The sequence below is a fragment of the Streptopelia decaocto genome (genome assembly GCF_964273445.1).
Source record: "Streptopelia decaocto genome assembly, chromosome: 2".
NCBI lineage: Eukaryota > Metazoa > Chordata > Aves > Columbiformes > Columbidae > Streptopelia > Streptopelia decaocto.
The window spans coordinates 98211560-98225200 of record NC_138655.1 but is presented as its reverse complement, the minus strand read 5'-3'; the positions used below and the strand labels follow the sequence as shown (position 1 = coordinate 98225200).

Here is a 13641-nt window from a genome sequence, read left to right as displayed (position 1 = left end):
AGATGTGTCTCTCGGTGCTTTTATTGTGCTGTAAGTCAGTTATATACAGGAAAAGGAGTCAATACAGTTCACAGAAGCCTCTCTGCACAAAAGACAGAGCTTGAAAAGCTTATGTTAAAGCTTCCCAAACAGCTGCACTAACACTTCTTAGTCCTGGTCTAACGCAACTACAACTTGGTTGAAAACATCAGCATCCATATCCCTTCACACAGTGGGCTTTCCTGGGGTTTATCAGCCAAGGTATGAGAGCCAGCATTTTTTTCCACTGGATTGCTCAGGTTAGAGTTTTTACATCTCCACCTGCTAAGCAAAAAGGCTGCAAAAAATCAGCTAAAAAACTCAAAACATTACAAACCCCATTGATTTTCTCACCTTCTCATGCCTTTTCTATCTTTAGTCGAAGTCACATAAAAAGCAAGAACAACTGTTTGAAAATAGTTACACACACCTGATTTTAACCAAACTAGGATCACAGACCTGCATTATTTTAATGTATGTACCTTTTTATTTCCATTTTTCACTCGTTAGTCCTGAGTAAAAATGTTCACAGCTACGGTTATTATCTTTTCAAGTCCTGCCAGTACAGTGATTTATCTGGTGGCACCTATGGGGATAAATCACTGTAGGCTACAGGGAGGTTAAAAAATCTCAAATGAGAGTTTGTGACCTGATTTAGAAGGATTTCATGCTCTCTCTACAGACTGAGAGAAACCAGTGGAGAATGACACCCTCAAGAGTTCAGAGGTAAGTCCTAAGAAAAAAATACAAATAGTGGGCATAAGAATTTTACTCCTTCCTTCAGTCCATCACAGGACAGCAGGTTTCCACACCCTTGACTAATCCAGCTACATGCTGTGGTGCACACTAGTCCACGCTTTGTCTTGTCTTCTTGAAGAAACGATAGAAAGCAAAGCCCAGCTTAACAGGAACACAACTGGTCTGTTGATTTTTACCAGCATTTGAATCAGTCCTTATGACAACTAATTGTTAAACTGCAGCTGTAGCAATGTCTGTTGAAACAGCAGCAGATGGCAACACAAGTGTACATTATCCAAAGGCTTGCTTTTCCTGTTACTAAAACTGTAAACATTTTGGGCCTAAGTTAATTGTTATGGAACACCCAAGATAAGTAGCTACATTTCAAAGCCTGTTATTGCTCACCTAAAATAAGGGAAACTTATTTCTAGTTACTGCCAATTTAAAGGTGATGCTTCACAAGAGATGTTAGGTATGATTTTTGCTTTGGAAAAAAAAGTTTCTTAAAATTTTCTTAAACTTTGCTTAAAAAAAGTAATTAAAAAGGCCAAACCTAGGGTGGATTTTTCTTTTGACATTAGAAGTCAGATTCCTGGCTCAGCACCATTGATGAATGCTGACTTCTGACATCTTTTAAGCTGAAAATACTGTTCTCTTTTAAGAAAGGCCATTACGTGAAGACATACTTGACACAAACACTTGAACTGAGAATGCCCAAAAAAGTAAGGCCATGTACGTGATACAGAAAACTAATGGAACATACATGGGGTAGAGGTGAAACTGCTATGGAAACCATGTTGCTGATTTACCTTGGGTTTTTCTCCTTGTGTGAGCATTAAAATCTCACCATAGGTTTTTGGCACAAAATAAATATTAAATTAGCAAGTTTAAAAATTCTTGCAGTTTTCAATAAGGAAGAACAAATCCAAGGAGAGTGTCCAAAGTCCACCCTGTAAAAGTCTCTTCATTCCTGCTGTTCCTATTGGTTTGTTAATGTGCTTCTGCTCAGCCCAAATGTTTCTGCTTTAAGGTTGCTCTTTATCTCCACTCTTCCAGCTGCTGGTTGGGATTTTTTCAACACTGCAGGAACCTACGGCAAGATACAAAACAGCCTGTGATTACATAAGAAGCTGCTCTATATGCAGCAGAAGGAAATAAAGTTTCACAGAGATCTGAAGTCTGTTTTTTCTCCCCTTATTTTCAGAACACCGCATCTGGCTTCTCCCTCCCTAAACCCCTTCCGTATATTTCTCCAAGCCAGAGTCAGGATGTGCTTGAGTTGGTTTTGAGCAACACTTGAGGATAATTCAGTTAGTTGTAGCCATAGTCCACAATCCACAATGAACTACTTCCATCTGCCTCTTAGTGGGAAAGCAGAGAAAAAGGAGAATTTATTTAGGTCTCCCTTTCTTTTGTCACTTGTAGCAACTTAACTTTTGATCCCAGTGATAATTCCCTGTTATTAATATTACAGTGCAGAAGAGAGGCAGACAATACAGTCCCATTAGCTTTGGCAGGAAAGGGTGAACAGGGAAAGAGACCCATACAAAATCTTGCTCATCTGAAGACAGTCTCCGCGGAAATCTTCACACAACTCAGTACAACAGGGCTCTAGGACACCATCATCATCAATGGCAAAGATTCCCGGGATCATGGGAAGAGCTATGACAAACTGCAGATTTGCAGTGAGGATATCACAACCATGGCATCATTCTCCAGAGGGATGTTACAGCTGTACAGATGTACAGTCTTCATTGTTCTTTTTACCTTCTCTTTTACAAGACAGGGACTACAGATCCAGAGTTAGTATGTGGGTGGGAGGAGGAGGGCAGCATCCGTTACGTCACCTGCTACGAACAGGCTGCTGTGGCAGCTGAGAAGGCAAACCAGAGCTGCTTCCACCTTTGGCCTCAGCTTCCCTTGGGCTGCCAGGTGAAAGCAAACACAGCATGTCCCAAGGAACAGCCTGCAGCTTTGCTTCTGGCAACAGTGAGCAGTATCTTACTGCTCAAGTGTATCTTTGCCAATGCTGGGCCTTCCCACCTCATTCAATCCAGCCAGTGAGAACCTTCTCCTTTGTCAAGGAGCAAACACTGAGCTGAAGTCCCCCATGCTCTGTGGCCCAACCTTCTGCAACAGCTTATTTTCTTCAGAAATGGGCTGTACACGCAGACCCTGAAGCAGAAGCCCCAGCCAGCCATACATACATGAGGAGGTAGTGGAGGTTCTAGGTGCCGCCCAAGGAAGGAAAGCAAGCGTCGCCATATCAGACCACTTCCCAGAAACATAATCCCCGTCACCAGCCAAAATATTCTGGGGTCCTACCAACAGAACATTCCCATTAGTCACCCAATTCCCTCTTCAGAAAAGGGATTAACCAAAGATAATCTCTCACTCCCCACCAGTGTTCTCCTTTATGCGAGGAAGTGGTAAACTCTCTACCATCAACAACCAAGCCCTGGGAAAAAGGCTGTTTCATAGCAAAGCATTTTAGTTAGGAATCACCCCAGTGTGTTCTGTAACTACCCCATTCCTTCACCAGGAAGTCTGGAAATTCAACCCTTCTGTTTAATGGATTTGAAGAAGAAGTCTTTTTTTTTTTGTTTTTTTTTTTTTGTTTGGTTTGTTTGTTTTTGTTTTGTTTTAAAGATAGCACGTGCAATTTTAAGTTTTTACCCCCAGTTTGTACCTGTCCCCCGCCCCGAGTTTAGGTACAAACATGTGATTGACAGTATTTCCTCTGGTGTGCTGCAAATGCCCTGGCTGCTTGCCAGATACCCTTGTACCCAGAAAACAAAGCTGGTCTTTTCAGAAGAACAGATGATCATTAAAGAAATCTTAATACTGCTTTATAGTCAGTCCTTATACAACAACAAATTTGTCTTCCTGTTTCTTTTCCACTGTCATGACATCAAAAAAAGGCTGCAATACCGTGCAGTTACCCATACGGTAATTTGCTTACAAAAAAGAGACTACATGAATACACCAATCACTCACTGCACTCAATTATGTTCATGCACTAATATAAATCTGGAACTTTACCTACAGAAATAATTAAGTTGTACTGAATATAAAATATACTGTAAGAGCAGGGCCCAGGTTTTATGTCACTGATCAACACAGCACTTGTTCCTTACCTCTTCAAGAGATGACTCCAAGTTCATACCAAATGCAACTCCTATGAGTCCAAACAAAGACAGAGAGAAAGTCCCCATAGTCAGCTGCAAGTTCAGTCTCATCATCACATTACGGTGGCTAAAGAAGGGAGAAACATCTGTAAGGGGAACCCAAAAATTGATTTGCTGCTGAAGTTTGCAAATTCCATACAGCATGCACTAAAACCAAATGGTGAAAGAAAGGAACTCATGCTGGAATTAGGCAACCCAGTGACAAAACTCATGAAACAACAGTATAAAGAGGCTATTGTTTTGAAATTGCTGCATCAGTATACCTCCAAGGCAGCAGGTTCTGCTTAATCATCAGCAGACTTTCCAGCATCACTCACTCCTTAGAGGTGTATATACATAGATTAACAGTAAATTTCCACAGAAATTTGTGTTCTCTCACTACCAACTGGCTGAGGTTTGTATTCACAAGAAACAAAAATTTACTGTTACCTTGCAAATAAATATACTTACTAAGAAGCAGAGTCAGTAAATGCTGCAGACTACAAACTTGAGCCTTTTTTGGAAAATTCCATATACAAGTCTTCCCCAAAAGGATTTTTGTGGTTTCCTGATGCAGCATCCACCAACTGCTTTTAGAGGTTAACTCCTCAGTTAAGAGGAGAAAGAATATAAAACACTGACCTCAGAGACAGAGTGGCACGTGCTTGCACACGCAAGCTAATTATTGTTCAGTAAGAAAGCTGACTAATAGTCAAAACTGCAACATACAGAGAGAAAAAAGACTTGATCCAAAGCTTTTCATTTTTCTATCACTTCAGAGTGATAAAACAACTTGCACTGAACAGCTGAGTAGCCAAGCCATGCTTTTACTTAAATAAGTTTTGGTTTTGCTGAATTAAGAGTAAACTTTCCTAAGCAGAATTTTATTGTGCCCCTACATTTGCAGACATTTCCTCTAGCGAACAGCTCCCCAGAAGCACCTTGGAAAAATTTGGTCTCTCCTGCTAGTGAAAGCTGATGTCTATCTACTAGAGAGATTTTTACATATACTAGTTAGGGTGTCTTGCTGCTTCGCTTTGCTTTATCCAGTTCACTGATAAGAAAAGCGCAATGCAGCTTCTTGTTATATGACTGCAAGTCCACTCAAATCCTCATGAAGATGGAATTCCCCAACTTTCCTTGCAGGCAGAGATTTGAGAAAGCCCTGGCAGCAATAAATTCTGCTCAGCTTTTGGCAGTCCAACAGATAAGAAGGCTAACCTGTCCAGGTTGATAAAGATTATGCTTTCCGAGTCGTCGATCAGTACTCTGAGTTCACGAGCTTCATTTACAAGATCTTCTGCTTGTCTGTAATAATTCTCCAGCAGCAGCTCCATTTCCTCTGCATGGTCAATCCCAGATGTACTCTCCTCACTGTGAGCAACAATTTATATGTTTCTGGTTAGTGACATGTTGTATAGAAGTGTATTAATGATGTGTTAAGACAAGGCACACAAGCTGTGGGGAAGAGCCAAAAAGAGTGCTGACACTAGATCTCAAAATCCAATCTTTTAAATTAAGAACTTCCATCAACACCTTAAAATAAAAGGTATATTTTTATATCTATCAGCTGATCAGCATAGGCAGTCAATTATTTTGAGTAAAGCAGTTAGCATTTTATGTGCTAAAGCTATGCACAACACATCTTTTTTTCAGATATTAAAAAGTTATAGAAATTGTATATTCTTTCTAAAGTTTATATTAGTATAAATGTTTATATTGTTATTAAGTTACTATAAAGTGTTGGCACTTTTGAAAGGAGATGCTTAATTTCTTCATGCCCTCAAGTGGTGGAAGCTGGTAACAGTGCAGTCAAAAACTGGAGGAACACCATAAAAACACACAAACAATGATACAGTGAGGAGTATGTTGTAAGTGTATATTAAAGTAGTTTAGTTCTAAGGTGTTTCAGCTAGACACAGTAACTACTGCAAAATGTTCTGGGAGCACGAAGCAACCAAAGAACAAGCATCAAATGGAAGATGCTGCTCTCCTAAGTGAAGACTGTCTCAGAGACTTTCATTTTACTTCATGATGTGACTGCTGGTGCAGCAGCCTTCTCTGGAGCACATACGTTTCTGGTGGTGTACTGGACTGTGCTCTGTCTAGATGGAAGCTGACGCACCCAAGATCCACAAGACTTTGGAAACCAGTAGCAAAGCCAGGAAGATTCTTCATCATTTTTTCTTCTCTGGTATGATCTCATTTCTCTATGGAGACTAAACTTTTTAAAGAATCTCCTCCTGGCACTGCTGCTGAACACACCTCTCCAAAATGTTTTTTCCAAGAAAACAGGTGATGTGCCTTAAGAATCAAACCACATAAGCTCCCTGGGGACCTTTAACAGAGTCCCTGGTTTCTCTCTTATTGGGCAGAAACTCTGAGTTAGCCAGGCTGATTTTGAAGCCCTCCAGACCGTGGGATTTTATTGCATGGAGATGAGAGGACTTGTGGACTTGAAAGCCTTAGAGCACTATCTGCTGTACTACAGATTCAGCTCAAGGTCCTATTTGATGAGTAACTCTCTGTACACTGGTTCCTCTGTGGATATACAAAGGGAAAAAACAGGCATAAGGACTTGAAAATAACTGTCATCTGACTTGCTTTCACTATTAGCCTCCATCTGTCTTATGAATCTTTGACAGTCTGTCATCCCTTCACACAAAGATGTTCACCTGGTCTTTCTGGGCTCAGCTCATAATTCCTGCTGCAAATGATCTCTGATCATGCACACCTGGGTTCCTCCACACCTTCTCTGGCTTCTTGAGTTCATCAAACATCACACATCACCTGCATCACTGCTGAGGCCAAAAGAGCTGCCCACACACTGCCAGCAAAACATGCTCTGTGGCCAGTGTTCCATTGTGTGCCTGGTGCACCAGCGGCCTCGCAACCTCCTGTGATGTGGTTCCAGCACTCCACACAACCTCCTACCAGCTCTCCTATCTGTCTGCAATAGTGGTCTCTGAAAGAAGGGATGACTGAGGGTTTCTCCCCATGAGAGAGATACCTCAGTATCTTTCTTAGATGTTCCCTACACACTGTCTACCACAAGAAAAGAAGAAACCTGCCAGCAGCTTGTATTAAGTCCAAAGGAAAGCTGTAAGCAAAACCAGGATGAAGACCAGCTGCTGGTGCAGCAGCAGCCTGGAATTCAGAGCCCTCCCGATACTGCTCCAGCAGATGCATTAGAAATACAAGTGACGTCCCTCTTCTGGAATACCAAATTTCTGCTGCACATTTAGAATAACGTCTGCAGGGCAAGAAACCATCTCCTGATTTCACACATACAATACTGTGTAAATAGTGTTAATATCTACATGCAATGTGGTTAGGCAAAAGTACTATTCAGCAACTTCACAAATGACATGAAAGGTTGTATTTGTTACCTGCTTAAACATAAAATACATTGTATGCCCAAATTTCAATATAGTTCAGCCCCAAATATACTGGGATCTGATACGCATTATCTTTTTGCTCTTTAGTGCTGCTGCTGCTCTGTGCTGTCTTTCACCAGAATTTGAAAATGCAATAGGACTATTTCTGCATTTACATTCCTCCTGAAATGCCACTCTTCTGGTGCACAAGACTACTCCAGGGCCTCTTTCCTTCACGTTCTGCAGGTGAGCAAAAAGCTAGAAGCAAGGGGTTCAGAAGGCTTCTAACGAATGAAGTGTGGTGTCTGACCTATTGAAGGCAAGCTATAAAGCCTCTTTTTTTTTTTTTTAAATTGTGAAACTGAAGAAAATTCTCCCACAAAGTGTTAATTTGGATTAAAAAATAATACTTGGTTTTCTTCCTCCTGCCATCCTGCTCCCACCCCAACACATACTACTTGAGCTGGCCTACTATGCCAAGTTCTATTTGAAACTGCATAATTTGACGACTGCTCAGAGTCCCTCTCCAAAATGGCAAATACAGTGATTTCTGAAGTGGGAAGCATTAGAGCTTTAAAAAAATAGTCTATCTATTTCTGCTTTTGGCAGGGAACACCCAGTTTAGTGTTAAAGTTCTTCTTAAACAGAACACACTTAAAAAAAAAAAAAAAAAAAGTGGTTTCAAAATATACATACAATACTTGTGGATCAGTCCATTTAGATAGACAGAGCTCTTCTATTAGTTCTTCTTCATCTAAGATCTCCAGAATTGTTTCTTTGAAAACTTTAAGATCTGTTTCCAGTTCTGACAAGCTGAAGAAAGAACAGGCAAAAGGTCAAGTAATCCCCACTGGCACCAGTGCACAAAGGTAATCTCTAAATGACTTTGCCAGCCAGCACCCTCACCAGACACAGTGGCCAGGAAGACTTCCTTGCAGGGTTCTAAGAGCTGCTTCAAAAAATTCTCTATGGACCACACACTAAACAGTGGCAGTGATCTGTCTGGGGACCAGCAAGCTACAGACATACACTAACAGGGATTCAGATATTTCCTGGATATATTAATAAGTCAGACAAGAACAAGCACTCCATGAGCAGGAAGGGAGTACATATTTACACTGTCATTTCAGAAGCGTTATTGGATGAAGGTACCAATGTATTAGCACTTGTAACTTTAAAGCATAGATCCAACAGCTAATCTTGTTTTCCGTTAAGGGGAACATTTTCATGATGTTATTTTACTCTCTTAGGTATTATTTTGTTGTCAGATGCTATTTAGGAAGCTTGAACATATTTCTAACAATTCAGAATAGATTTCCCTTTTCTGTTTTTCCTTGTATCACTAGGCATTTCATACACCGAATTTTACATTTACAAATAGGACACACAACCCAGCACTACAGTATCTAGGAAATTCATATCAGATACCATTTTTCTAACATTTCATTGCACGTAATTGTCTATGGTCATCTTCTAGTCTCTTCACAGCTTACTCTTATTTACCTCTTGCCATTTTGCAGGAGAATGTGTAGTTTAGTCCTATCCACAGACAAAAGCTTGGGGTCCACTAGAGCTTCCAGTGTCTCAAGGATCTGAGGCTGCAAGGTGTTAAGTCTCCCCTGCAGTTTGCTGATCTAGATAACAACATGATCCTTTATAAGAATTAAAGCAATCCCTTTAGAATGATTTGGGCAACTGACTCCTGTCGCTGAACACAGAATTCACAGTAATAGGCAGTTAACACAATCTGCTTTCCAATGCCCAAGAAATACTCGGTATAGGGATACCACTTAGAAGATAAAAATCAGTGCAAAGTACAGCATTTTATAAAAAGTGTTTGCTCTGAACTGAAACCCAGTGACAACCACATCAAAAAGGCTGATAAAGCTAAACCACTATTTGTCTAGAAACGTCACATTAGCAAGCATAGATATTTAAGGATAGCTGGGAACTCACTATCTGACTTTGACCCAAGAGGACAAAAAACCTCAGCACTTCTGAGTGACTTCTATTAAAAACTAAAACATGTCTTCAGAAAGGTAGGTACTCTGACTTGTTTTTTTGTCTGTCCAAATGATGGTGAAGCCATCATATGCTTACATAAGTTGTTTCAAAAATGAACTTTCCAATTAGCACTTTCTTGGGAAGGGAACGGAAACACACATGCATAGAAAATAATAAAAAGTAAACCAACAGAAGCCAAAAGTAAACAAAGACTTCCTAAAATAAGCGTGGAATACATATAGAAAAATGTATGTACAAATACTAATGCAAGAAGAAAATGATACTGTCCTTTCTATGAAGCAACAACATCCAAACTAATTTAAATAAAAATTATATAGCTCACCCAGTACTGCAGGATTGCTTCTATGGCTCGGAATTCAAAGGGCAGGGAATACGTAACTAGTTGACCTTCCCCAGCCAGCTGAGACGTTAGTTCATTGAAGACCCAGTGTTCCAGATTTAAATTACGATAATCTAGTATCAGAAGAAACTCTGGTGTTATGACAGCCTTCAAGAACTGAAAAAGACAGTACATGTAGGAGTCTGAAAAAAAAAATCTCTGAAGACTTCTGTCTTCTCATAACTCTGTACTGCATTTGACAATTTAGGCTTTTATAAAGACACTCTCCAAATGTCTTTTCAGGCAGGAAAATAACAGAATCTCATGCTAATTGCAAACCATTGTATTGCCCATGCTTCACACACCAGACTGTGCTAGTGGTGGTACAACTGAGAAGAGGCTTCTCCTAATTCTTTACTCCTGTGGTCATGTTAGTAACATTTCTCCTGTGCTCAACTAGGAAAATGGTCAATATGTTCTGGTGGTAAACCTGTACCTCTGATTGCTTGATAAAGCTTCTAAGACTCACTTGCTGTTGGACTGCATTATCACAGAAAGCTGGTATGAAAAGAACCATGCAAGAAAATACAAGTGCAAGGATAAGATGTGGTTTCAGTTTATACTCAGCCATAGGGAAACCATTACCTCCATTCTCACAATGATTCTGTTGTTCCTAGTCGCAATGCTCATTAGGTGTTGAAATCTCAGATCTCGAGCTTGAAGACCCAATTCCTGGTACAATTCTGTTTTCTTCTTTTCTATCATAAAAATATTATTAGATGAAGACATTTAGGGGATAAGCATGTATGTTCTGAGATTACATTTTAGTCTGTTACTCAGTCCTGCAAGAGAAAAAGAAGTTGTGCTACCTTTAAAACAGTTTTTCTCCCACTAATTCCTCAATATAATTTATTTTTTTTACGAAGCTTAGAAGACTGTATCTTGAGTTGAAAGAGAAAAATTCTAGACAAAAGTGAAAAGGCCGGCCATGACAATTAATTTCATGTCACAAACCAAGTGACTTGTGCAAAAGCACACATAATCCTACAGAAAGGGAAATACAAGGCAGGGCAAGTAGCATGCTGGTCAAAAAGGGAAAAATAAAAATTATCTTCCTGTGAGAGATGATATATGCTATTTTCAAAATATTACTTAAAAAGATACAAAATTTGTAACAATAAAGATGCTATGAAGACAAATAGAAGGCAGCAAAACAGAGGAAATGTTACAACATCGCAAATAAACAGTGAAGTATCCCAAATATAATTTTCTACCCCATGCTGATTCCTAATTGGGCTTTTCTATAGGACAAGGGAAAAAGAAAACCAAAAAATAAACAAACAAAACTACAATGAAAACTCACCAAAATAGGTAGTATTTCCCTCTTTGTCAAGCTTCATCTAAAGGAGGGGAAAAAAAAAAACATACTTTTTTTCACAACAGTACTATAAAACAAGAAATCAATTTCTAAAATAGTTTGCACTTGCCCAGAAGTCAAATGGAAAATATGCTATGAAGAATAAGCAACTCTTTACGGTTCATCCCAATTAAGAAAAATATAGCACCAAATTGCCATATATTTCACTGTGTTTGTATATACACCAAACAAAAGCAGCGTCATCTGCATGACCACATTCCTAGGTACACCTTGGGAAGGATCAGGCTTGTTTAGGCATGAAAGGACATCCTACATTTTGGATCACAAATTTTGCTATCTCCTCTGGAGCTATCTGAGAAATTCACAAATAAAATTTTAAAAGTAAAGGCTACCTCAAATTGGGTACTTAGGCCTTGTGCCCATGTCGAGTATTGCATTAACATGCTGTTGAGCTAATAACTTGCATCTAAATCGTTCTCGACCTACCACTTGTCATTGAGAATATTCATTTAATGCTTCTATTTCCTAGTAAAATTGTTTTATTGGAAAAACTGCAATGTCTACTTTAATCAGAAAGTTTGCTGTTTTGCTTATAAACCATGTAGCTCAATTCCATACTACTGGCTTTAAAAATAACTTTCCAAGAATGAAACATACCTGAGCATACACTCCAAGAGTGCTGCAATAGGTGTTACGTGGCCACAAGGATCTAGCTGCCTGCACCTTGTTGCAGAATGACTGCTCTTCTTTCTCAACAAGGAGGCCCTACCTTCCCGCTGTGTGCTACTATCAATCAAGTAGTTTGCAAATGGCTTCCAGACTCATTTTAAAAAAAACCAAAACAAAACAGAGAGCTCGTTTTTCCTGGAGTCCTACATTTGTTCGGAATTGCAGATACCAAAACACAAGAACAGTATTTCTAAAAGGCATTAGCAAGCCTTGACAAGCTTAATAGGAAACCTTCTGACTGCGGCACTTCTAAGCGTTGAACTGCCTTCACAATTGAAGCAAGAGAACCTCCAGCAGATCCTTATATTAGAAAAACATCCTGATGAACTATGTGTATGATAGCTGGTCTGCAAGTCAGAATACCTTAAAGCAACAATTTAGAACTAAGAATGTTCTCTGAAAGATTAATCCATCTGTGCTTATGATGGCTTAAAGAAAAAAAAGCACTATCATCTTTCACAAGCTACCCTCGCTGGTTGAAACGCCTGCACATACTTACCACTGCAAAAACAGGAGACACACTAGCCAGGGTGGCTTGGGAGGCCTCTGTTGTGGCACGTTGATACAGCTGACCTGAAGAAACACAAGATAGTTCTACTTCCAGCACATGCACCTCAATTATGGTGTGTCCTGCTACAAGCCATCTATATAATGCCCAGGCACAGAAAACTAAGCAGCCTCCATGGCTGGAAGGCCCCTACTAACTTGACACTCGCCCCGCAGCACTGGGACAGGAGGCCGTTACCTCAGCGACACAGCCACAGGCGGTTTGGTTTCCCAGCCCCCGCCCGGGGTGTCCCACATCCTCCTCTCCCCGCTTGCGGTACTCGCACTGGCAGGCCTGCGGGGCGCAGAGGGGCCGCCAAGCGGGATAAGGGCCCAGCCTCAGCCCCAGCCCCGCCGCTTACCCGCCCAGCGCAGCCCCCGGGCGCACGGTGGCACGGCCACCCCCGCGGGCCGGCCTTGGCCTGGCGGCTGTCCCGGGGCGGCCCGCAGGCGGGACCCGCCGCTCGCCGCGCCCGCCCAGCCGCGGAGCGCGCAGCAGCAGCCCCGCGCGGCCCCGCGGCGGCGGCCCAGGGCGCGCGGGAGTAGCCCGGCACACAGCATGGGCGCACACAGCATGGGCCCGCACAGCTCAGCCCGGCCCGGTGCGGCCCCCAGCGCGCAGCCGCGGGAGGGAGGAGCGCCGGCGGGTGACGGATTACCCCTGCGCAGCCTGGGAGGAGCAAGGCGGGTGGCGGTGCTGCTGTAACGGACTGGTCAGGGCAGCTGGGCTAGAGTGCGGTTCTGGTTGGGGGGCTGGTGGGCGGTGGCTGCGGGGGCGTCGGTAACGGAGAGACGGCCGCATCTGCAGCACCCAGCATGGCCCCGCCAGCCGCCGTCACCGCGGCGTATGCGGCCCTGCAGTCGCGGAGGTGTCGCCGCAACGGCCGGGCAGCCCCGGGCCCTGCGCCCGCTTCCAGAAGCGCACCGTGAGGCGCGTAGCACTCGCGGTGGCCGGGATCTGCCCTACCACATTCGGCCACTAGATGAAGATTTAATCTTAAAATGTGGGTTTTTTACAATTGTAGAGCAATTGTGCCGCCAGTAAAGGTCTTGCAATTAAATTTCTTTGCCCAACTTGTGTATCTAAAATAGAGAAGCTGGTTTTTGGAGATGTAAACGTTTAATTAGCAACATAGCAGGTTGTACTATTATATGTCATTTGTAAACTGCTGCTTCCGTGTGCGAAAGCCCAACACAGCTAGCAGGAATATCGTTTCTTTGGCTGGTTCTGCGGAAACACATGAATAGGTATGAAGGCAAAGCGTGCGTTCCGAGCCCTGCAGCAGGACACGTGAAAATGTACTTGCAGCACTCACTAGTGGGGAAATAAAGGAGGAAGTGGTG

At 42.0% G+C, this 13641-nt stretch overlaps 1 protein-coding gene across 3 annotated transcripts; it reads right to left on the bottom strand.

Annotated features, from left to right (window-relative positions):
• Window positions 1–5: 5 nt before the first annotated feature.
• Window positions 6–13253, bottom strand: MRS2 (magnesium transporter MRS2). 3 transcript variants are annotated; one of them, XM_082045389.1, is made up of 11 exons: window positions 12660–13230; window positions 12251–12324; window positions 11008–11044; window positions 10290–10402; window positions 9648–9821; window positions 8804–8934; window positions 7997–8113; window positions 5145–5297; window positions 3894–4011; window positions 2964–3077; window positions 6–1846 (listed from the first exon to the last, which is right to left on the bottom strand). In XM_082045389.1, the coding sequence occupies exons 1-11, from the start codon at window positions 12871–12873 to the stop codon at window positions 1736–1738; spliced, it is 1356 nt and encodes a 451-aa protein (XP_081901515.1). In that variant the 5' UTR covers window positions 12874–13230; the 3' UTR covers window positions 6–1735. The 3 variants fall into 3 exon arrangements, with proteins under 3 accessions (XP_081901515.1, XP_081901516.1, XP_081901517.1); XM_082045390.1 differs by lacking the exons at window positions 6–1846; window positions 2964–3077 and adding an exon at window positions 4395–4513 and having other exon boundaries at window positions 3893–4011; window positions 5129–5297; window positions 12660–13253; XM_082045391.1 differs by lacking the exons at window positions 6–1846; window positions 2964–3077 and adding an exon at window positions 4395–4513 and having other exon boundaries at window positions 3901–4030; window positions 5129–5297; window positions 12660–13253.
• Between the last annotated feature and the right edge of the window lie 388 nt (window positions 13254–13641).